Genomic DNA, 23,532 nt, shown 5'->3' on the forward strand with positions numbered 1-23,532 from the left:
TCCTGATCTCAAAGGGATCAAAACGAACACCACCCGAAGCCCTCCCCTATTCTTGCAGCAGGGAATGGGAGACTGCCCATGAAAACACCCCGACAGCAAGTGACAAATATGAAACAAGGCCTAGGGGACAGAAGAGCACAGTCTGCATGCAAAACTTTAGGGCAAGTTAAGTGATGCTGTTAGTTACATATAGTATCAACTGCACAGCAAACTACCTGCTCTGTGCCACGGGAGGAGAAATAGGATAGCAGAGTGCTGCCAACACAGATGCTCCCATCCCCAGGTGAGCAGGCAATCATTGGGCAGGAGACAGCACCCTTCTCAAGCACTTAATGCATTAAAGCACTGAAACTAATTTCATTTCAGGAGTTCGCTGCCCAGGCAGCCTGCGCTGCTGAGAAGCCAGGCACAGCACAGCTCTGCTCCCACCGGAGCTCTTTACTAAGCCTGGATAGGATGGCTCACCGTGCACAGGCAACTCCAGACTACAAGGGTGCTCACATTCTGGAGCAGAAACCTCCGTTAATTCCTGCAACATCCATTTTACTGCCCTATTGCTTTCCTCTTCAGCTCCCTCCCACCCTTCCTTTTAAGCAGTTCCAGTTCAGGTTAGAATAGTGTGTTACTCGATGCCACTGGTTTCCCAAGCTCTGCTGGGACCCTCCTCCTGCCGGTCCCACTGCAGAGTACCTAAGGTACCTCACAATAACCAGTGTTTGCATCAAAAAACATGTATTCTCATTCCCTTCTGAAATCAGTTTTAAACACTGGCCTCTAAATAAATCACTTGCAGACATCAATGCATTTCACACACAGCTTATTCATGGTTTTTGTACGCCCATAGGCGAACTAACTCCACTGCAACAGGCTCTTCCCAAAGCCATGTTTGAAAGCACAGGTGGGCGCAGCCTGGACAAGCTCACGTACCAGGCAGGAGGGGCTGTCCCGTCATCCCCATGGGAGCCATCCCTAGATTGTTCATCGCGGTGGCCCAGGCAGTTGGGTCTGACATTGGCAAGCCCATCAGAATGGAGTCGAGGCTTAGACTTCTGCCACCATCTGCCGAGAGGAAAAAAAAAAAAAGTGATTAACCAGCTTAGGTGCATGTCTTAACTCTTCTGCAGGGCATATGTTGCTCAGCAAGGCTCTGCAGTAGCAGCATCCAAAACCAGATCTGAACCTAACACACGGGGAAGAGCCAAATGAAAAAACCACGCAGTGCTGTCCCCCTCGAGCAGACATTTTACAGAAGCGAGGTCTATGAAAGCACCGCCATTCCCAGAGCATCTAAATCATGGTTATTGGCTACCATCAACAGCTCTGAGGGGCCTTGAAGGAACACTGGTTAAAGGTAAGGGGTACACTTTGACTCCTCCCAAGAGATTTATAAACAAAGTGATACCAGACGGTTCAGTTCAGCAATGGTTTAGCAAGAGTAGGCCTCAGAGTCAGCAATGGTTTAGCAAGAGTAGGCCTCAGAGTTAGCAACGGTTTAGCAAGAGTAGGCCTCAGAGTAGGCTCTAAAAGGCCTGCTCTGTGTTACCTCTACACAGAACAAGCTTTCCTGTCAATAATTTTCCTTTTAGCTAGAATAATAGAGAATAACAATAGGTTCTGAAGCAAACTACATGTTCTGTAGATAGAGTTTGTTTATGAGATTGATAACAAGGTTCTAGTAGACAATGATTCATGCTGTTTATGCTTAGTCTTAGAAAAACAAAGGTCTCTGCTGATTATAAAAGGGCCAGAAGACAAAACAAAACTGTAGAGAACTTTGTGATGTCTAAATTAACTTGATTCATAAACTCTTGTGTCAGAGGAGAGATAAGTCCAAAACGATATCTTCTTCTTGAGAACACACGTACTTGTAAACAAGAAGGCCTCGACCACGCTTGCGCACAAGCACGATTAAAGGGGGATTGCGACCCCCAGAGACCACCCCAGACCCCTTCCCCAATTTAGTACGCATGCGTAAAGACATTACGTAATGCATTACATAACGTATTAGCATATGCACAAGGTTTTTTTGGAATGGGTGGGCTTTTCTTGGAATTATGTATATAAGGAGCAAGCTTTTGTTCTTAGGTGTGCATGATAGGAGGAGAGATCCCCCATGCACTCAACTGTAATAAACCAATGTCGGCTTTCTAAACTATTTGGAGAGTTTTCTTGGTTACTATTTTTCAGTAACAAAAGGACAAACGTTCAGCAGGTATCAGCTGTCATAACTGCACTGGACGTAGCAGACATGGCCAGCCCATTCCAGCACAGAGTACTTCCACCACCATTTGGAGACATTTCTCCTCCATGCTAAAACGGGAAACGAAGCAAAGAACAACGTCAGCACCAGTGTCATTTACTCAAGGTCCAGTAGAGTTATCTGGCAATCCAGGTGGGACCATTAAAGCATTCAAACCTTCTTCAGTGATTTAGTTGGGTCACCCATGCCTTTAGCTGGTTACTTCCACGTACCACCAAGACATGTGCTTGTTCTTTTTGTTTGCACAGGTTTTAACTAGAGGTGCCCAAATGCAAAAATACCTGATTTCAAAAAGGAAATAAAAAACGCTTAGCACAAGGTTAACTCTGCACAGGGGGGAAAAAAAACAAACAAACAAAATCAAAAACAATCCCCACAAACTTTTTTTCTTGTGGAAAAACACAGAAGGACTCATCCAGTTCAAAAAAAGCCACCAGCCAGTGCCCAGGGCATTCTGCTGAGGAGAAAATAGAGAGCTCGAGAGAGCTGCCCAGATCAGAGCAGCGACACCAGACCTGGCCACCTGCATTCACAGAGCTGTCTCACACTGGTGGGATTGCAGTTTTCTACCACAATATAATCTGCAAATACATTATTCTGTCTCCTTTTTTCCCTGATCACTCTGTGAGAAGTACAAAGAAAATTAAGATACCAGCTTCAGTAAGACTCCTAGATCTGATATTACAACATCATAAGCTATTACGGTCCATTTAACAATTTGCTTTTATTACACCATCTCAAACACGAATGTCTCCAGTCAGGTCTGTGCTTACGGGGATGGTGCCTTCTCTGGTGCCAGCCACCGAGCTGCCCCTCGCCTCACCTGCGGGAACGTTTGCTCTCTTCCTCTTCTTGCCCGGGTCGCTTCCATCCTCGGCCGGGCTCTCCAACGCCTGCGGGCCAGCACTGCTGCCCAGCTGCGGAGACTTGTAGTTGCAGGCAGGATCAAAGGACAGATGGTTTAAGCCTAAAAGAGAAAAACACACTCAGAGACTTTCTTTAAATCGGTTTGCGATGGTTCAGGATCACCAATAACAAGAGAAAACGCCCAGTCCCATGGTACAAGCAGCCCTTCAGGCCCCCGGAGTGGTGCCTCCTGTTTACTGTCCCCAGCTACGCCTGATCTTAGTGTCACACTGGCACCACTTTAAAATATTCCTCACAAACATTAACCCCACACAAATCAAACTGTTTGATACTGTAAACGAGGGCTGCACCTCCCCTGTGTTGTATTTCACGCTTGGAAACTCAGAGGCCAGAATTCTTTTCTATTTCTTCCAGTCCAGGAATACATTTGTAACAGTTACTTGTTTCACCCAATTTGCCACCAGTTGTGAAGTCAGCTGGTATTATTTACTAGCAAAAAAACAAGGCACATCCTTAGATGATCTTCAAAACCAAAAGGTGCTATGGCAATTTTGATTCCAGGACTCTGGCAAGCAGTTGTCCCCCTTCGTAGCGGAGGAAGGGTGCTCTGCAACGCGCATCCCCGAGGAGGGAGCTCACAGACCAGCCCACTGGACCAAACTCCTCCTCAGCCAAGCGACGGATCCGCTATCAGAGTCCTACCAAGGAGTTTGGTTTACTCAAGAATAAATTTAGATTGACCCATATAAATTAAGTAAATCTCCAGTAACGATATAAAACCAGAACAGTTAAGATCTCTTAGACGATCACCCTCCACAGATCTGGGGTGGACAAGCTGCAGGTGATGGTCAATTCATCGCATTTCTGTTGCAGCGGAACGTGGTCCCAACCGTTCCTGGCTCTCTAAAAACGGGCTGTTTCTTAAAACTACAGGTAACGAGAAAAAGTACTTTGTAAACAATTCCAAATTACCAAAGGCTTCAGACACAAAGCTGCAAGAATGCAATTAATCCCGGCAAGTTTCAGAGAGGTACATTGCCCCTCAGCTGAGCACTGAGTTCATTATTCCACCTTCCATCATACTCAGCGCTTGCAGGGACACAGGACTGAAGGGACACTAAAATACCAGGTTTGATTTCTCTTTGTCTCAGCAAACTCGCTCTGAGCAGTCAATGGAAAGGAAACACACACAGACAAACTTTTTGTGGCCCCATATACAGAGACATAAACAGCTACATTTCTGCTAAGGTCAGCCCATGATCCTGGGGGAATCAGCAGAACCGTGGCAGTACCACAGCTGACATTTACGCCGTCTCCACGCGCTGACAGGGCTGAGGCGTTTGTACCAAACCTTCCTCTAGACACATCACAGCGTCGCAAATGAATGGGGCAAAGTCCAGCTGGCGGCCGGTCACTAGCGGTGTTCCCCAGGGCTCAGTTCTGGGGCCGGTGCTGTTCAATATCTTTATAGATGATCTAGATGTAGGGATCGAGTGCACCCTCAGCAAATTTGCAGATGACACCAAGGTGGGTGGCAGTGTCGATCTGCTGGAGGGCAGGAAGGCCCTACAGAGGGATCTGGACAGGTTGGATCAATGGGCCGAGACCAACGGCGTGAGGTTCAACAAGAACAAGTGCCGGGTCTTACACTTCAGCCACAACAACCCCCAACAGCGCTACAGGCTGGGGGAAGAGTGGTTAGAAAGCGGCCCGGCGGAAAGAGCCCTGGGGGTGCTGATCAACAGCCGGATAAACATGAGCCAGCAGTGTGCCCAGGTGGCCAAGAAGGCCAATGGCATCCTGGCCTCTGTTAGGAATAGTGTAGCCAGCTGGTCTGGGGAAGTGATCGTCCCTCTGTACTCGGCACTGGTGAGGCCGCACCTTGAATCCTGTGTCCAGTTCTGGGCCCCGCACTTCAAGAAAGGTGTTGAGGTGTTGGAGCGAGTCCAGAGGAGGGCGACCAAGCTGGTGAAGGGTCTGGAGGGTCTGACCTACAAGGAACGGCTGAGGGAGCTGGGGGTGTTTAGCCTGGAGAAGAGGAGGCTCAGAGGTGACCTTAGTGCAGTCTACAACTACCTGAAGGGAGGTTGTAGCAGAGTGGGAGTCGGCCTCTTCTCCCGGGCAACTAGCGATAGGACAAGAGGACACAGCCTCAAGCTTCGCCAGGGGAGGGTCAGGTTGGACATTAGGAAGCATTTCTTCTCAGCAAGGGTCATTAGCCATTGGAAGGGGCTGCCCAGGGAGGTGGTGGAGTCACCATCTCTGCAGGGGTTTAAGAAAAGACTGGACATGGCACTTAGTGCCCTGGTCTAGTTGCCATGGTGGTGTCAGGGCAATGGTTGGACTCGATGATCCCACAGGGCTCTTCCAACCTGGTTGATTCTGTCGCGATTTCTAGAGGATTCCACTTCCAAGAACTTGTTAATAAACACAGTTGCTGCGTACGGCTGTAAATAGACAAGAGAGTGGATACAGAGAGCCCGAAGGAGCCGTTCTCCCAGCTACTGAAAGGTGAGAACGCAAGAAGCAGCCAAACCAGCAAGTACCATTCGGCTGGCAACAACAATAGTCACGCCCGACTATGCGAGATGCCTACAATGCTGTTTCTTAAGTACCTCAAAGTCAAAATATCACTGCGGTCATGAGAGCTCAGGAAAACAAATCTCGAGTGCAGGAGGTTAAAAATAGAGAGCGAGCAAAAATAGAGAGAGCGCAAAGACATGGGGAGAGCAGAAAAGGAGCAATTGTAAGATTTACCTGTTATCATCCCGCTGATGGAAAAGACAACGTTAAACTTGAAAGTTTTCCCACGCTTGGGCAGAGGTCCAGCAGGACACTCGTGCTGCCCTGCTCTGGCTGCGACGACACGTACAGACCCTCAGCGTTAACCAGCGCCCAAGCGTTCGCGCACACCGCTCAGGCAACCACTCGCTAGCCCACTGAGGAGCAAAGGCAGCTACTTACTCCAGTTATCTCCATCCCCAGTTTGAGCCAGGCCGCTGGATTAGGCTCTGCGGTGTAGGAGGAGCACGCAGACGCTGCATCTGCTCTGCTGACTGTGCTGGGGAGCGAGGCAGCCACCTCCAGAGGAGGCGAGTAACAAGGAGTGAAAAACTACCTGTGTTCTTCGCAAAAAAAAAATTTATTAATGTATTTTGGGAAAAAAAAACACCAGATTCCTTAGGTACAGGACAAACACTGGGGTCTACAGGAAGTAAAGGAAGCTCTCACAGCTGTACGGCCAGCACCCTGCCAGTGGTCACAAGTCCAGAGTCCAGAGGAGGGCGACCAAGCTGGTGAAGGGTCTGACCTACAAGGAACGGCTGAGGGAGCTGGGGGTGTTTAGCCTGGAGAAGAGGAGGCTCAGAGGTGACCTTAGTGCAGCCTACAACTACCTGAAGGGAGGTTGTAGTGGAGTGGGAGTCGGACTCTTCTCCCAGGCAACTAGTGATAGGACAAGAGGACACAGCCTCAAGCTTCGCCAGGGGAGGGTCAGGTTGGACATTAGGAAGAATTTCTTCTCAGCAAGGGTCATTAGCCATTGGAAGGGGCTGCCCAGGGAGGTGGTGGAGTCACCATCTCTGGAGGGGTTTAAGAAAAGACTGGACATGGCACTTAGTGCCCTGGTCTAGTTGACAGGGTGGTGTCAGGGCAACGGTTGGACTCGATGATCCCAGAGGGCTCTTCCAACCTGGTTGATTCTGAGTCAAGCCATAAGAAAGTGCCTGGACCACCCGTCCAGCTCAGGCCAGAGCAGAAGGGAGACACCCCTGCTCGTTCCCGGCTGCCCAACACACCCCTGCACCCGGGCCAACCCTGCAGAGCTCCTGCAGCTCATGCTCCAGGCAGAAAATAATGCGGCTCCTGGGAAGCGGATCATGTTCTGCTGGGATTAGTACACCTAAGTTGCTCGCAGAAGGCTCCAACCCTAACCTGACATCCACAGGAAGGAGCAGGAACAGACCTACAAATGCTCTTAAGTCTTCAGCATCAGGTCTCATGACTCCGACTATCCCCACCGCAAATGAAGCACCGCAGAGCCGCAACCCAGCAGGCAACTTGCCACGGACCAGCTGCGAGGCAGCAACGTCCCCCCTGCTCTCAGCACGCAGGTTAACGAGAGGAGACCTATAAAAGGAGAACAGATCACGGCGACAGAGAACTGAACAGTAATTAGTAAGTACTTGTTCTCTTCTTGCCTTCTATCGTTTCTACCTGAAAACATCCAAGAGCCAGGTCACTGGCACCAAACACTGCCCCAAAGGCAGCGACCGGAAGAGCAATTAAAAAAGGAAAATAAAGGGGGTATGTTCCCAGAACTCATCAAGCCCTGTGCAAAGCCCAGGAAGGCAGCTCAGTCATTAAAAGCATTCCTGAGGAATTCTCCTCCCGGTTATCTCCTGCACCAAAAGGTCAACCTGCTCCTGACAACTTCTGTAACCAGCTGGCGAGGAGCGAAGGGGAAGGGGAGGCTGGTGCGGTGGCAAGCACAGCACTCCTGAAGAGGCACAGGAACACGACTGCTGACTTGGTGACCGGACAGACGCTGTCCCAAAGCCCCCAGCGTCATTCCCACGTTAGGGTGATCAGCAGCAGCAGGCTAAGCCTGCAGCACAGTCTCTTCCCAGAATCACAGAATCAACCAGGTTGGAAGAGACCTCTGGGATCATCGAGTCCAACCATCTTCCAGGCATTACATGTCATTAAGAAGAAATGGAGTAAGGAAATCTCAAATCAGCTCCTCAACCTGCCCCTTCTCAGCTGATCCTCACCACTCACACCAGAAAAGGCTGCAGTGAAGCAAGAGCCAGTTCTTCATTTGGACCTGCATGTATCAAAGCAGTCACACAAGTTTTCAATCTGATGTCACTTAATTCAAAGCCAATCTTCCTTGCCAGCAAGAAAGAGCCTACTGCAGACTTAAAACATCATCCATCGTTCAGAGGGACCTCAAGGAGTCCCCATACCTTCGAGGTAGCGCACTCTCTTCATACAATACAGAGGGAGCCTTGATAACCACCTTTTGAACAGCCAGACTTAAAGTCTCATCTTCTAACACTACTTCAGAAGTCAATACCATTTTGGACGTACTCCACTGTGGTGCTCAAACACAGCCTCAATCCTTAAGATGAGAACGCCATCTTTAGGAGAGGGGCTCCTCCTCCAGCTTGGACATACAGGCACACTGACCCTAAACCATGCCAAAGCTGGTGCTCTACTCCATAAAGATCAACAACGCCACCCAAAACCAGGCAGCAGTCTGCCACGCATCTCGTGTCCTGCCGAGTTATCGGGACCTGTGCTTGTGACACTTCACATTTCCCACAACGTCTCACGCAGTCTCAACTTGCAACTTCAGCAGCTTTTCCCCACGTGCAAGGGAGTACCAAGGTCTCCGAGAAGACGGTTCTCACCAGTCACACAGCTCTGAGAGCCCTGACAAAAAGCGTGTCCCGTCATGCACTAAACCACACCACACACGCGCTGACGTTTCCTCCCACTGCTACAGCCCCGGGTTTCACTGTGATTCCTCCTCCCTGCTCTCCTCAGAGAAGCTGGGGGAGGGCTTAAGTTTGGGGCTTTTGTTGTTGTTTTTAAAGAAAGTAAATTGAGGAAACTCTTTTCCCATTAGATTTTTTGGGGTCACGCTTACCACAGAGGAGCTGTGGCGTCCGAACACAAAATGTGTTCTGTCAGGGTCATGTTCTCCTGAACGTTCTAAGAAGTCACATAGGATGAACTCTGCAAGTCGGGCCAATGCTTCTACATTTTCTAATTTTGGATGAAAACAAAGACCCAGAGCTCTTCTAGGTGACATTTTGCGGGCCTACAAATCTTCAAGATCATCTAACATTGACACCTTAAGCCAGCACTGGAAACTTTTGCAAGCCACAACATGTGGAGGTGGTGGAGTCACCATCTCTGGATGTGTTTAAGAAAAGACTGGACATGGCACTTAGTGCCATGGTCTAGTTGCCATGGTGGTGTCAGGGCAATGGTTGGACTCGATGAGCCCAGAGGGCTCTTCCAACCTGATTGATTCTGGGATTCTATGTTGTAGCAGACCTATGATGTGTTCTCCTTGCAAAGAACGCTGCTGTCCCACACACCTCTGAAGAACAGTAAGAAATGGTTTGCTGGCATACGGACTCTCATCATAGCAGCTGCCTAAGGGTGACAGTAACACAAGCTAAAGTTCAGTGGAGGGTTTTTTTGGGGAAGTCAGCTGAAGTCCTGCATGAGATCAATGACTACCTGAAGGATGAGGACACGTTCACCTCAGCACTACTCAACAAATGCATTTCTAACCACCAACGTGCACACACTACCTGTGAGAGGTGTGGGCAAAACCCAGCAGAAGCATCACAAAGACAACCAGAGAGACTCCTGGGAGAACAGACCGTGGACTTGCTCCAGCCACTGCATGAACATCCCACTTCCAAAAAATGTATTATTTATGGGCTCTCCATTAAACGTAATCAGATACGCTCTCTAACAGACGCAGCACATGACCTCCAGACGTGAAAGCAGCAACATTTTTTGTGCTGGTACAAATTCATGGTGTCAGATTAATGCTCAAAGGTGACCACAGAGGGCATGATCAAGGCACCAGTACCAGGAACCCAGATCCAGGCTCGCTGTCTCATCAAGCCATGGCTTAGGTCAGCCTGTTTGAGCGACCACACCAAGATCAGCGAAGAGGTCAGAGTTAAACCCTCGCTTTGTTCCCAGTGGAGGATTTAGGTTTGTTTTCAATGTCAAGCCATGCAACAACGCTCATGTCTTACGGAGCAATCCTAAAACAGCCACACCAGTACAATGAAGGGACGAGAGTAGGAAAGACACAAAAAATTATTATATTGCTCTCACACTTCCAGAACGAGCAATTCACTTTCCTGGAGCCTTTTTTCCAGTTGACGCCTCCCAGACCAACGAGGCACTTTGATGCAGCGCTGAGGCAGCAATTCCTCCCCGTGAATCCCTGCACTGGCATGTAAGATTTAAAGAGCTAAACCACGATTGCTTCAAATCAAGCTTCGTGTCCAAAAACGTCACCAAACTGCATGAGGAAAGGAGGAAAGTTTGCACCCCTGCGATGAAACTTCATTCCAGTTTACAGCTTTTTTTTTCTTCCAAGTCAATTTCTCAGCACCAGAACTGGTTTAAAGCCACCCTTCTCGTTTGATACGCTCTGCCATAGTGCCCAAACCCCTTGGAAAGGCAGAAATAGGACTTTCTGGGGTTTAAAGCTAACCCTCTGCATTTACAACTTCCTTATGGCACGAATGTTCTGGAAGAGGAGCCCGCTACTGTCCTTACACAGCCTCAGACTAGAATTCCCCAAGTCAGACATTCAGAAGTTACAGAAAATGGAAGTTGATGAGATCATGAACTGCAACATCTTTCTCTTTGCAGGCACAGGCGGGAAACAGAGTAGCTCCTTCACAAGCCGTCCACAAAAATAAATGTATTTTCTGGGTAGCGTCGTCTAGAAGCAGCGCTGGAGATGACACAGTTATTCTTAGTCCCACTCGCACGAGAGCTCCTGGTAGCTCTTCCAACAAGGACTTCCAGGATCCCAAGACCTACTTCCACAGGCACTTTGCCCTGGTTTTTGCTCCAGGCTCTGTGAGCAGAGAAAGCCAGGAGCTACTGCTGGTGGTCTATAGAAACTGCCATTTACTTCAGGACACGCGTCTGGACCTCTGCGAGGGGGGTTATGGTGAGCAGCAGAAGTCCCTGTGCCCGGCTGCCTGTCCCACGAGTACAAAAAGTGGGCACCCTGCCCGCTGCTCTCTTGCAGTACGGAGTTTGCTCCAAGAATTAAACCAAGCCAGAGAGATTTCCAACGCACTTTAGAGTAGGAAACTCCTCATTATGTCACATTTCACATCCTGCCATTGGCAATGCCACGGACAGCAGCCACCTTCAGAACCAACCGCCTCTCTTCTGACATTTCAGCTTGAGCTCCAACCGCATCCCCCTGCGCACAAAGAACACGCACAGAAGAAAGCTGAAGCCGCAGAAAAGCTTCTCTCCTGGGCACAGAGCAGGATAAACGACTGCGAGGCACATGCACAAGCACTTTTCCTTCGCGGCGACCTTAACGAAGCATCCTTGGCTATTTCACAGAATCCCAGAATCAATGAGGTTGGAAGAGCCCTCTGGGATCACCGAGTCCAACCATTGCCCTGACACCACCCTGTCAACTAGACCAGGGCACCAAGTGCCGTGTCCACTCTTTTCTGAAACACCTCCAGGGATGGTGACTCCACCACCTCCCTGGGCAGCCCCTTCCAATGGCTAATGACCCTTGCTGAGAAGAAATGCTTCCTAATGTCCAACCTGAACCTCCCCTGGCCAAGCTTGAGGCTGTGTCCTCTTGTCCTATCACTAGTTGCCTGGGAGAAGAGGCCGACTCCCACTGCGCTACAACCTCCCTTCAGGTAGTTGTAGGGAGTGATAGGTCTCCCCCTCAGCTTCCTTTCCTCCAGGCTAAACAATTCCAGTTCCCCCAGCTGCCCCTCATAGGTCAGACCCTCCAGACCCTTCACCAGCTTGGTCACCCTCCTCCGGACTCGCTCCAACACCTCAACACCTTTCTTGTAGTGCGGGGCCCAGAACTGGACACAGGATTCAAGGTGTGGCCTCACCAGTGCCGAGCACAGGGGGACAATTACTTCCCTAGTCCTGCTGGCCTCGCTATTTCGAGCTGGTCTGCTCTAGGAGGGAAGGGACCACGAGCACAGGAGCAAGCCTTGGGGTTTTGCTCAGCTTTACGGAGGCTCTGGAGAGCCAGCCAGGAAGGGCAGACATCAGCAGATCTCTGCACTCGCAGGGAAGTGCTATGCAGAAGCTAAGGGGGGAGGAGGAGAAAAATTAGGGTTTTCAGTGAGTGTCAGCCTGGTGCCAGCATTTCTAGAGAGCCACGCACGGCACGGGCGTTAGCGTGTCCTCCACCTCCAAGCACACCCGGGCTGTATCTCCAGGGATCTTCAGAAGAGTGAATTTTTAGGAGCAAAATATCAGAAGCCACCATAATGCAGTGACTACAAATTTGTTAAAAGTAACTTAGACTAGAAGATTCCTCACCAGAAAAATAGATTGGGGGAAAAAAAAACAGTGGAGATGCTTAAAGACGAGAAGGAAACGACTCTCAGCAAGCCCTCTCCCCCAGCAGCAGCAGGGTGCTGCAGGTGGTCTTCACCTCTGGAAACATGCTGCGTTGTGTCTTAGGGGAAGACCCGCAGCAGCTTCTCGCTGTCCCAAAGAGCACTAACAACACGCAGCCCCCCCGTCCCTTGGGGTACGCATCGACCCGCTCCGTGCTGATGCTATAAACGGCTGGAGCTTTCACAGCACACATTTAGAAAGGGCCTGGGGAGAGTTAGGAAAGATCTCAATGTTCCAGGCATAAATCAAGGCAAGTATCTACCCTCAGCGGGTCCCGTGCCAGACTCTGGGCAGGACTTCATTTTCCAGCCACCTCCTGCTAACTGAGCTTGGCCATTTGCCTTAATGACCAGTGAAAAAAGAAATGAGAGTCACCAAGGTGAACTGACAAGCGCTGTTTTACAGGTCATTCCCACTGCCGAGAGCCGAACACGCTGACAACACGCGAACGCGGGTCTGTGCAGCTCGCTGTGCGGGGCTCCTGCGACTGCACGGGAAAAAAGGACCCCAGCTTCAAGATTTCTGCAAGATCTTCCCCGCTGGGTTTACTAATGCTCACCCAAAGGGCAGAGGAGCTCTGCCCACAAGCCCAGCCCTGCTGCAGAGGCACGCAAACCAGCTCCCCCGGGGCCGGGCGAGGGAACGGCGTGCTCCCACAGCAACTTCACACCCCAGCCGGTCACACTCAAATGGCTTTCTTGGCATCCAACGAGTTAAGAAAAAGCAGGTACACAAACCCCTCCCCAGTAACTCAACGGAAAAAAACCTAGGAGCAGGTACTCTGACACTTTCACACACCTAAAAGCATTTTAATGATACACTTAAAAAGTCCACCTAGATTATGCCCACTCATCAAACTTCTCTCTCACCCAGCATCAAGAGGCACTTCAGAAATGGGCTGACACAGGCTTTACTATAAATATGGGCTTACCTTTTGCCAACATTGGCAAATATATGAAATAAGTATTGCTCAGCCTGGACAGGGCTCCCTTTTCTTTCCTGCACCTTTAGAAATGCAATTTAGAAATAAACTGGATTCCGGGATACAATCTGCCACCGGATCACACACTGCTTCTTCTCAGCTCTGAAGAAGCACGCTTTAGAAGAAACCAAAGCACACAGCATCAATTAGAAAGCACAGAGAAAACAGCAAGGGAGGGAAAGGAGAGAAGATAGCGAGGCTTTTGAGTTACATTTCGATACCAACCACTTGCTTTCCAAGACTAGCACCCAGGCTCAGAAACTGCTGCTGGGCTTGGGCACTCTCTTCTACTGCACTCCTGGCTTCAGTGTCCTGGTTAGAGCTTTATCATCATCAGTTTGCTGCAGAAGCTGCCTGGGCACACTGATGAGACCAGCAGACTCTTGGTAGTTACTTCTGCCGACTCCATATAACCCTGTCTGCTCACACCACTGACGAGACATTATCAGAGAAAGGCACTTTGAAGACAAGCACACAGAGCACACGCGTTACCTGCGTACTGCAGGAGAAACATGGCAAGCTGCTGATCATACTGCAGTATTTCAGCCAGCTCTCCTGCTGCTCCCAGCTTATTTGCTTGAAAGATGGAGTCCAGGGTTGGGCTCCCACACCCGGTGCAGCTCCACCAGCCTCCAGCTCCCAGCACAAAAGGAAAGTTGGGTCCTAATGACGGTAACACCACCACGGCGCAGCGACAGCCCGGGCATCGAGAGCACAGGTTGGGGCTGGAGCTGGCAGGCGGCGGCTGCACGTGTCACCATCAGTCTCCAGTGAGTGACACCCATAGGCGGACTCCGGGGACGGAGGTGGACGAGCAGGTGGGGAAGCGATTAGCAGCAAGTCCATCTGAATTTGCAAGGGATTTCACACAGCAATGCTTTCAGGCGCTGGCGCACAGTTAAATAAACCCTGTTTGCGTGCCTGAGATGAGTTGCCTTTGCACAGAACGATTAAGTTCTGGTAATCCTCGATGGTAAGAGGCACCCTGATCACCTTCCGTGATTCTTGGAAGCTTGTACTCAAATATTAACTCCAGACAAGTTCTAGCAGGGCACTGTAAAATAAAACAACTAAAAAAAAGAGCACGACACAGAGTCCCTTTCTCCTCTGACCCTGAAAACCCAGCGGTCAGTAACACCAAGGGCTATCTGCAGCGTTTTCGTGCCGGTGTATTTTCACATATATATATCCACAGCAGCAAAAACACAGAGACTTGTGCTGTTTGCTTACTGTTATAACCCAAAACAAAGGAAAAAAAATCACACCGCTCAGCCCCAGCTGCTCGGTCATGCTTGCCTCCCCACGGGCAGCCCTCAGCAGCCCCCACCACCCGCCCCGGTCCTCCCACCAGATTATCAACCATTCCACGGAGGATTTTTAGGACGCTCACCCAGCTCTGTAAAGCCACCTTCCCTCTCAACACGACAGCTAGAAATTGTTTTGTGCTGACACTGGGGTTTACAGGGGACGAGCAGCTCGTCCTGCATCGCCTTGGGTGCAGAGCAGGCGGCTCCAGGCTCAGAGGGGACATGCCCGACCCCAGGCAGCTCGTGGGTCACATCCCTCCCCATCCTGCCCGCCTCGCAGCACGCCCGGAGAGCAATTCCTGCCACTTCATAACTGCAGAAATATATTTTTGAAAGGCTAGAAGAAGAAACCTGTCAGGCAAAGGGATGCAGGACTAACTGCACAGACCTACTGGGGGGAGAAAAAGGGAAGAAGAAAAAAAGAGAAAAGAAGAGGGAAGTCCCAAGGAAAACTCCAGCAGAGCCAGCAATCAGGATCATCAGAAAATCCTAGTGCAAAAACCTGGACCGAGGGGCGAGTGCTGCTCCCCAGACAAAACCCTCGCAGAGGGGCAGCACCAGCATGAGGACCCGAACGGCTTCGTCCCGGCCGAGAGCAGAGTAGCTGGACGGCGCCGCGCTGGGATGGCCACGCTGGCACCGGGAGAATGTCAGCAGAAAAGTTGGGGATTAGGGGAGAAATCTCACACCATCTTTGGCAGGTGCACAGAATGCCTCTCTAGCAACACCTTATCTTTGAAATTACTCGGAGATTGAACTTCACCCCTTCCCCGAGCTCAAGTCACCCGTACCAAAAACATGACCTTAACCGAAGAAACCTGACCTTACAGCGGCTCAGAGCTTTCAACAGCTTCACACAAGGGGCTTTTTAATTAGATGTTACCAAATCCCTCAAACAAAACATTACGAAACAGCAAAAGCACCCAGTCAGCTTCCGGAGCAGGAAAGAGATGAAAGGCTGGAGCAGGAAGGAATGCAAGTTTGCTGGACAAACTCCAGCCCAGGTTGCCTCAGCGTTTTACCCATCGTCTCACAGCTCTGGAGGCCAGAAAATTACAGTGTCTAATTATTGTAGCCGTGCAAGTGAAGCACGGGGGAGCTACAAAGGACTAATAGGTAGTAACAAACGTGTAGCACTGAAAAACAAAAGCATTTCCACGCGGCACGATCTGAACATACGTTGCTGTTAACAGCTAGACCTCGCACACAAATATGAGGAAAATAATTACGACAGTAAGAAGCACATAAATGTAAAGGTTTAGTATAATGCTTAAATAAACGTGTGCGTGCATTTACATATGAATCATAGTCAAAGGATCTTTATGCGGTGGGGCTGTGGGAGTTGCAGCCCACCGGCAGCTGCGGTGATGGGTATGAGCGTGCCTGAACCTAACAGCGCTTCCCACGTACGGTCTGGCTGAGCCTGCCGGTGTTCAGAGGAGAGAGAAACCAGCCGGGAGAAGCTGCTGCCACCTTTATCCCCCCCCCCCCCCTTTACAAACCAGCCCCTCAAGCAGCCCACGTTAGCACTCAGTTCAATAATTTCTTCAAATGCGACTCATTTCTCCCTCCCTCTCGTACTACCTCGTGACGCTTTAATTACCGTCGAACCCAAGGGGTGGCCTGGAGACGTCCCACCCCGAATAAACCTTTCCGAACGGCTCCCCCGCCGCCCAAAGGGCCCCCAGGGTACGGAGCGCTGGAGACGCCACCCCCAGCACGGCTCCCTCGATGCTCTCACGGCTCCCGTGAGGCTGCGGGCCGTACCGGAGCGACCGCACCGACCAGGGGGGCCAACACCCCGCCGGGACGCATCGGGGCGGGCCCGGGAGGGACGCTGGTGTGGCCCAGCCAGCCCCGTGGCCGGCGGCGGGGGCCTCCCAGGAGAACCCCCAGGCGGGGACCGCGGCCCGGGAGGCGGCAGGAGACCCCCCCCGGGCGGGGGCCAGCGCCTGCCGCCCTCCCCGCGCTACAAAGGGGGCCCTGGCGGGAGAGGCCCGCAGGAGCGGAGCGCACGCCGGCCCCGCCGCCCCGAGGAAGCGCTCCAGGCCCAAACCGCAGCCGCCGCCGCCCCGCTCCCCACAGCCTCCCCCGGCGGGCAGCCCCGGGCCGTCGGCCCAGCAGGCCGGCCCCTGCCCGGCCCCGAGCCGCCATTCCGCCGCTCCCGCCGGCGGCCTCCCGGGCACAGAGAGGCCTGGAGCCCGCCCCGCGCTCCCCCGGCCCGGCCCGGCCCGGCCCGGTCCCGCACTCACCCCCCGGTCCCGCTCCCGCTCCCCCTGCCGGCGCCGCCGCGGCCGCCCCCCGCAAACATCCGCCCCGCCCACCGCACCTCAACCGCCCATTGGCTGCCGCCTGGCTGGGGGGCGGGGCGCCGGGCGCAGAGCACGCCGGGACGGTGGCGGCCTCCGCGGCGGGCGGCCCCGGAGAGCGATCCCGGCGGGGACCGGGCGCCCCCCGGCCCGGGCCTGGCCCCTGCGCCCGCGGTGGAGGAGCCGGCGCCGGCCCTGCAGCCCTTCTCCCGCGCCCCTCCGGGCCCGCCGCGGTCCCGGCAGTGTCGGTCTTTCCCACCGCCCGCCCCGGCGCCGTGTCCGCCCTGCTCGGCCCTGCAGCTCCCGGGGCACCGCCGGCCCCGCAGCCCCCGCCGCCTCCTAACAGCCGCGGCCGCCTGGCCCCGTCCCCGCGGCCCGGACAAGGGGGAGCGGCAGGCTGGAGGGCCCCAGGCCGCCGGGGCCGAGCCGGGCCTTGGCTGCCCGGTGCCATCGCGCTGTCGCTCCCCGGGCTCACGGGCCGCCGCAGAGCCGGGCCCGGCTCCCAGCCCCGAGCAGCCCCACCCCGGCTGCAGCCCCGACCCCCCCGGTTACCGGGACTGGAGAACAGGCCGGCAGAAAGGCGGTTTATTGAGGTGCAGGGCAGGGAGCGGGGAAAGCGCTCCTCACCCTTCCCGCTCGTAACACCCCATCGCCCCGTGGCCTCGGACGGGCCCCCCGCGTCCCGCCGCGCTCCTCGGCCTCCCCGGGGCGCCCGGGCCACGCTCGGTACCCACGGAGTCACTACGTGGCTGGAGCAGCGGTGGCGGGGCAGGGGGACAGGCGCTGGCTGGGACAAGAGATGAAAGCAGGCACGGTCGCACGGGGAACGGCCGCCAGCCCGTGCCACCCCGGCACGATCCGGAGGCGTCTGCCAGGAACGGAGCCCCAAGTGCTCCAGCCTGCGAGCACCCCTCCGGGCCAGGGCGTGGGGAGAGAGGAGGCAGGTCGGGACCAGAGTGCAGGGAGCTGCCTCTTCCCAGCTGCACCGTGTCCTATTCCCACACACGAGCTCGGCAGCCGCGTCTCCTCGCCCATCCAAGCCACCACGCCGCGTGCCTGTGGCACCGGGGCTGCCTGAGCCGTGATCAGTGATGGGGACGCCGTGGTGGCTGCAGGTTCCTGCTCCCGTTGCCCACGATGGCCTCGCTGTCCCGCATCCGTGGCCTCATCTGGGTCTGTGCCCAGGCACAAACGCTGCCGACAGCGGCAGAGCCCCGGCAGAGGTGGCAGCCAGCGGGCTCGGGGAGCAGCAAGAGGCTCACGTGCGAAGTGTCTCGGTTCAGAGGGAGGCAGAGGATGGCGTCAGTGTCACCGGAGGCGCGGGGAGGACGGGTCGGCTTTGCAAAGCAACAGCCGGCGGAGCTCAGGCTTCCCCCAGAACAGGCAGCAGACGTGTCGTACGGACAGAGGGTGTGTTGCTCCCCAGCTCTGAGCCAGGCTGGGTCCATCCACCAGCCCCCCCTACGAGGCACCAGCCCCCTGCAGAGCCGGGACAGCCCCGTGGGGCTCCTCGGGCTCAGGCCATGCTGCACAGCTACCAACAGCACGAGCCAGGTGATGTTTGGTCTCGGGCCTTTCCCAGGCAGAGGTGAAGGCCACAGAGGGCCTGGTGTTTGGGGGTTATTTTTTTAAGGCACTTTTATTTTTGCTTCTTGCTCTAGGCTGGGGAAGGCCTCGGGACCAAGGCAGGTTTGGACCCACACTGAGTACAACCTTGAGCCTTCATGGCTACCAGGGAGGGCAAATGACAGAGGTGGAGGCTGCTGGTTTAGGCGTAGCACCCTCATTTTCATGTTAGGGTACATTCTTAGCTAAGAAACCTCTTCTAAGGGAAATTTTCTTGCCACATGGATTAAATGGACATGATTTTACAAGAAGCAATTAAATACCCTCATAGCCCCCGGCCGGGTCAGCAGCCTGTGTGCTCCCATGGGGTGGGTCAGCGTATGGGGACCCTCGCAGCCCTGAATCCAGCCCTGCAGCTCGGGGAGGGGGACGGAGCAGCCCTCCCGCGGGGGGTTTTCCCTGGCTCCAAGGCAGCCGTTGCTCCTGCTCCTTTGCCACAGCTCAGCGGTCAGCCCGTTACTCATTAACTGGCTTTACAGCCCAAGCCAAACAGTGACGGCACGGCCCGTGCTGCCCTGCACCTCTGCCAGGCGTGCCCTGGGCACCTGGGTCTGCGCAGAGGGGAGGGCAGGGGGACCCCTGGGCTGGGCAGGGGGAGCCGGGCAGCGATGGGTGAAGGGTCTGAGCCTGCGGAGCGAGTGCTGAGGGCTTGGTCCCGGGAGACACGAGGCTGCTCTGGCTGAGGCTCTCCAGGCAAAATCTAACGCGTGCCACGTGCCTGGGGCTGGTGCAAGCGGGCCGTGCTGAGGGGCTGGGAGCAGGCTGGCGTTTGGCCACGCTGATGTCGGGGAATTAGTGTCCAGATTGGTCCCACCCTGTCTGTGATCTCCTCCACAGCTGGCAGGCCCCGAGTTCGTGGTCGTGATGCAGGAGGTGAGCTGGAAAGCCGGTGGCAGCCGCTCCTTACCGTGTCAGTCCTGGAGCCGCAGGCAGGACACGGTGGGGAGCGCCTTGGTGCCTCTGCCAGGGAACTGGGCGCCATTCCCCAGGCGAAGGACTCTCCTCTTGACGCCTGCAGCCAGCTGGGAGAGCTGCAGCCGCACGTCCTTCTGCCAGTAGGAGTAGAGCAGGGGGTTGAGGAGGGAGTTGCAGAGTCCCAGCAGCCAGAGGTACTCCTCGATGACCCGGTAGGGGAAGCACTCGAGACAGACAGTTTGCACGATGCTGGCGATGAAGAACGGCAGCCAGGAGAGCATGAAGCAGCCGATGAGCACGGCGACGGTGCGCATGGCCTTCACGTCGCTGGTGGTGCGGGACGGGGGGCAGCCCCCCGCCAGCCCGGCGTGCTCCACCTCCCGGATGTGCTGCACGTGCACGGAGGCAATTTTCAGCATGTCGCAGTAGAGGTAAATGAAGAGGAAGAGCGCTGGGAAGAAGCCAACGCAGAAGACGGTGAGCATGTAGGTGGGGTGGAAGACTCCGAAGAAGGAGCACTTCTCTTGGGTGGAGGAGACCTTCTGAAAGCCCGTGGTGAGGGCCGGGAGGAAGCCGATGATGGCAGCAACCAGCCAGAGCCCCACCAAGCGCACCCCAACCCGAGGGCCTGTCATCAGCTGGAAATAGTGGAAAGGCTTCCTGATGGCCAGGTGCCTGTCACACGCTACCAGAATCAGGGACAGGATAGAGGCGGCAGAAGAAGAGGTCACGAAAGCCATCCTCAGGACGCAGAAGATCTGGGGAGGATAAAAGGGCTTGGAAAACTCATCCATGACAAGACCCACAACCGTGAAGCCAACCATGGTATCCGCAACGGCGAGATTAAGGACAAAATAAAGCCCCTTGGAGCCGCTCTTCTGGATGAGGCAAAGGAGGGCGATGGCCACCAGCGCGTTGGCGGTGATGATGAGCGAGGCCAGCACAGCGAGGATGGCTCCCAGGGCTGAGCTAGCCATGGCTGTCCCCTGTGGGGCACAGCCCAAGGACAGCGTGTCCCCGGCACGATTCTAGGGCATCCCTCACCTGGGGCTTCTCGGCAGGTGGAGCTCCGCGGCCAGGCAGCAGCAGCACAGCCCCTCGCTCTCGGGGTGACGCGGGGAAGCCCGGGGCGTAGCGGCGTCTCTGAGGCTGCGGAGCAGAGCTCTGCCGAGCAGCTGCCTGCTGGCAGGCACCGGTGTGCTCCCAGCACCCGCTGTGCCCACAGAGGTCCCTCCCCTCCAGCCACGTTTCCAGACAACCCTGGAGCAGGGGGGTGAGCGGCGAGCGCCTGGGCAGGAAGCTGCCACGATGCACACGGGGTGGTGGACGTCGCCCAGCCAAGCACCGAGGACCCGAGCAGAGCCAGCGCCCTGCTGTCACCCGGGTGCTGGTCACAGGGAACAAGCAAGGAGAGGTCCCATCGCCCAGCCCCAGCGGTACATGCGGGTGGCACAGCTCGTGGGGCTCCTGCGGGGCCACCGCCAGACCCAGGGCAGCCTCTTCCTGCAGGGACCAAGGGAACCCCGCGGATCCCTTGTCGGGGCAGCAGCCATAAAGGTGACCTGGTTATACCAGGGAAAAGTACTGATGAGAGATGTCTGCTAAAATACAGATGGACAAAACATCTGCCAGCCTGGGAACCCGGCGCATCCTTGGCAGGGGCGGGTGGGCGACTGCGACACCCCTGATCAGTTCAGCCGGGAGCTGAGGGCATCCTCGATAAGCCCAAACCAACGACACTGCCATGACCTACAAAGGGGCCTCCTAAGCAAGTGGGAATCAGCCATGGCTGTTCCAGGAGCTGGTGTCCTCTGCCCACTTAGGGATCCACGTACAAGTAACCAACCCAAAACGAGCCCCTCTCTCTCTGAGAGCTCCCCTTGCTTGAGCGTCACACACACACACCGGGCTGGCTCTGGGCTCCGTGGCGTGGATCCCCAAAGAGAGACTTCACCCCTCATCGACTGACCTCACTCCTGGGAGCAGCGTAACGAACGGTGCCATAATACTTTGAATGAAATATATGTACTTGCTACTAAAAGAAAGAAAGAAGTTATATATACACACACTGGCTTTACTAATCATATTTACCTCACTAATAGTATCTTGGAACAAAGAAATTCAGGGAAGCCAAGCCCCCACATCCCTGGGTGGATCCTACAAACCCACTGCCGCGTCCTTTTACCCTCCTGCCGGGTGGGTGACCCCCGCGGGCTGCAGCCACTCCATCCCTTTAAGCAAAGTGCCACAAGCTCCTGCCTTGTGAGCCGGAAAAATCCGAGCTGCCAGGAAACAGGGCAGGTTTGAGCCTTCCTCTGTCAAACAGTAACCCGAGGAGATGGGGAGAGGCTGAGCGGGGGCCCAGGGCAGGACCTGGTTCTGACCTGCTTTACTGCCATTTCTATATTTAATGTATCCGGGACCATGCACGTTTCTCCTTCCACATTTGGGAAGGACTTTGAGTGAATACCAGCTCCACGTCAGAGTTAAAGCACCTGGACCTTTCTATGGGCGCACGGGGAAGGTCCCTCCCCGTGTCCATCTGCAATGGGCTATGTTCACCCTGTGCACTGCAGGCTCCAGCACTCACGCCTACGCCGTGTCACAGCGCTCGCGGTCATTTTTCAGCCACTGAAGGCACAAGATGTTCACGGCCTCGGGGCAGGAGCACCACACCGCTGGCTGTGGGGCAGCACTGGCTGCAGCAGCTCGGGGACCGCTGCCTCCCGGGACCCACATCAACGCCTGACCAGGTACACGGGCTGCTCAGTTGCACTCACACGTTACAGAAAAGGTTAGAAACACGTGAGCTTGAGCACACAAGACAAACAGATGTTTAGGGGGCGACATCCAGAGTAAAGGAACCTCCTCAGAGAACGACAGACCCCCCCGCCACAAGGGTCACGACGCCGTTTATGTGTCGGGATTTCTGGTTTTAAAACACCTCGCAAAATACCGACCTACTGACTGAGAAACCTGAAGCAACTCGGCTCCCCCGCCCTGCCGGCCCCAAAGGCAGGACGCTCTCGGGGTGAAGGGCTTTACGGCCACCGCCAGGAAACAGCTGCCACGGGGCCGAGGGGTGGCAGCCGTCACCTCCCCGTCACATCCGCAGGGATCGCCACCGGCGTCCATCTACCTGCGCTCACTGTTGACAAAGCGAGGCAGAGTGACATGTGGCAACGTTTATGACAGCCAGTGCAATCACAGCTCAGATAAGGGACGTCTCCAGGGGCTGGGGACCACTCAGGCAAGCGGAAGGAACGTCTCCAAAGCCACCCAGGGGAGCTGATGCAATGGGAGGAAGAAGAGGGGAAAGAAGAGCCTCTCACCAGCACCTTGCGGTGGGAAATGGGAACAGCAAGGTGGCCGTGGGGACACGCTTGGGCGCTGCTGAGGAGCTCCCCGTGGCAGCCGGCAGGACACGGGCAGGATGGCAACTGCCAACGCCAAAGAACCGTCAGAGGATCAGCCCAAAAATTAGTAGCAGCAACGTCCCGTGGAGCTGCACAAAAGAAATGGCTCCAGAACTGAAGTTACAGAAACACTGAAGAAAACCAAAAGGATGTCATGAACGGCAGTTAAAATGCATCTCTCGGAGAGACTCGTGTTCATCCACCATGGAAGTATTTATTTACTTCGTAATATTCAGAAACCCTCTCCAAAAGCAAAGCCAGGTGAGGCACATGAACCTTGTCCATTTTCAATCCATGTCTCCCTGTTCCTGGTAGCTTGTAGGTACAGTTTAACTCTGAAACGACCCTCCCAGCCCGCTGAGCTGTGCCCCTGTAGCAACACCCCTGTTCAAGGCACGGTCTAAGTCCAGGAGCTTGTGGCAGTCACCTTCCTTACACAGGCGGCTGGTACGAGGCAGCTGAGCCTTTGCAGAACCACAGCAAACGATTCTCTCTCATTTGTCCAGGCTGGATTTGGCTGAACGTCCCTCGTGCAATTTGCAGAGAGAATCTCAGCTCCCAGCCAGGCACCGCTGCCGTGTGTCACACGGGACCTGCATCCAGACTAAAGCCACCCCGGAAAGAGGGAAGGGAGCAGGATGGAAGAGCTGTTTGCTTTTGTAGCCATACACATTAA

General features: G+C 54.6%; 3 protein-coding genes across 3 annotated transcripts in view; 1 reads left to right on the plus strand and 2 right to left on the minus strand.

The window, feature by feature from the left end:
- Positions 1-13,988, minus strand: part of ENOX2 (ecto-NOX disulfide-thiol exchanger 2) — a 43,706-nt gene extending 29,718 nt beyond the window's left edge. The window contains 3 exon segments of the mRNA XM_068408687.1: positions 928-1,059; positions 3,084-3,227; positions 13,776-13,988. Of these exon segments, the coding sequence (XP_068264788.1) occupies positions 928-1,059; positions 3,084-3,227; positions 13,776-13,797 (298 nt within the window). The 5' untranslated portion in view covers positions 13,798-13,988.
- A 1,969-nt stretch (positions 13,989-15,957) lies between these two features.
- On the plus strand, positions 15,958-17,541 carry LOC137668092 (basic proline-rich protein-like). Its single transcript, XM_068409385.1, has 2 exons — positions 15,958-15,996; positions 16,270-17,541. Exons 1-2 carry the CDS (start codon positions 15,958-15,960, stop codon positions 17,539-17,541), a joined length of 1,311 nt encoding a protein of 436 aa, XP_068265486.1.
- A 1,895-nt stretch (positions 17,542-19,436) lies between these two features.
- Positions 19,437-20,417, minus strand: GPR119 (G protein-coupled receptor 119). The gene has a single exon (XM_068409650.1). The coding sequence runs from the start codon at positions 20,415-20,417 to the stop codon at positions 19,437-19,439; it is 981 nt and encodes a 326-aa protein (XP_068265751.1).
- Positions 20,418-23,532: the final 3,115 nt, after the last annotated feature.

This window comes from Nyctibius grandis, chromosome 10 (assembly GCF_013368605.1).
Source record: "Nyctibius grandis isolate bNycGra1 chromosome 10, bNycGra1.pri, whole genome shotgun sequence".
In the NCBI taxonomy this organism is placed as follows: Eukaryota; Metazoa; Chordata; class Aves; order Nyctibiiformes; family Nyctibiidae; genus Nyctibius; species Nyctibius grandis.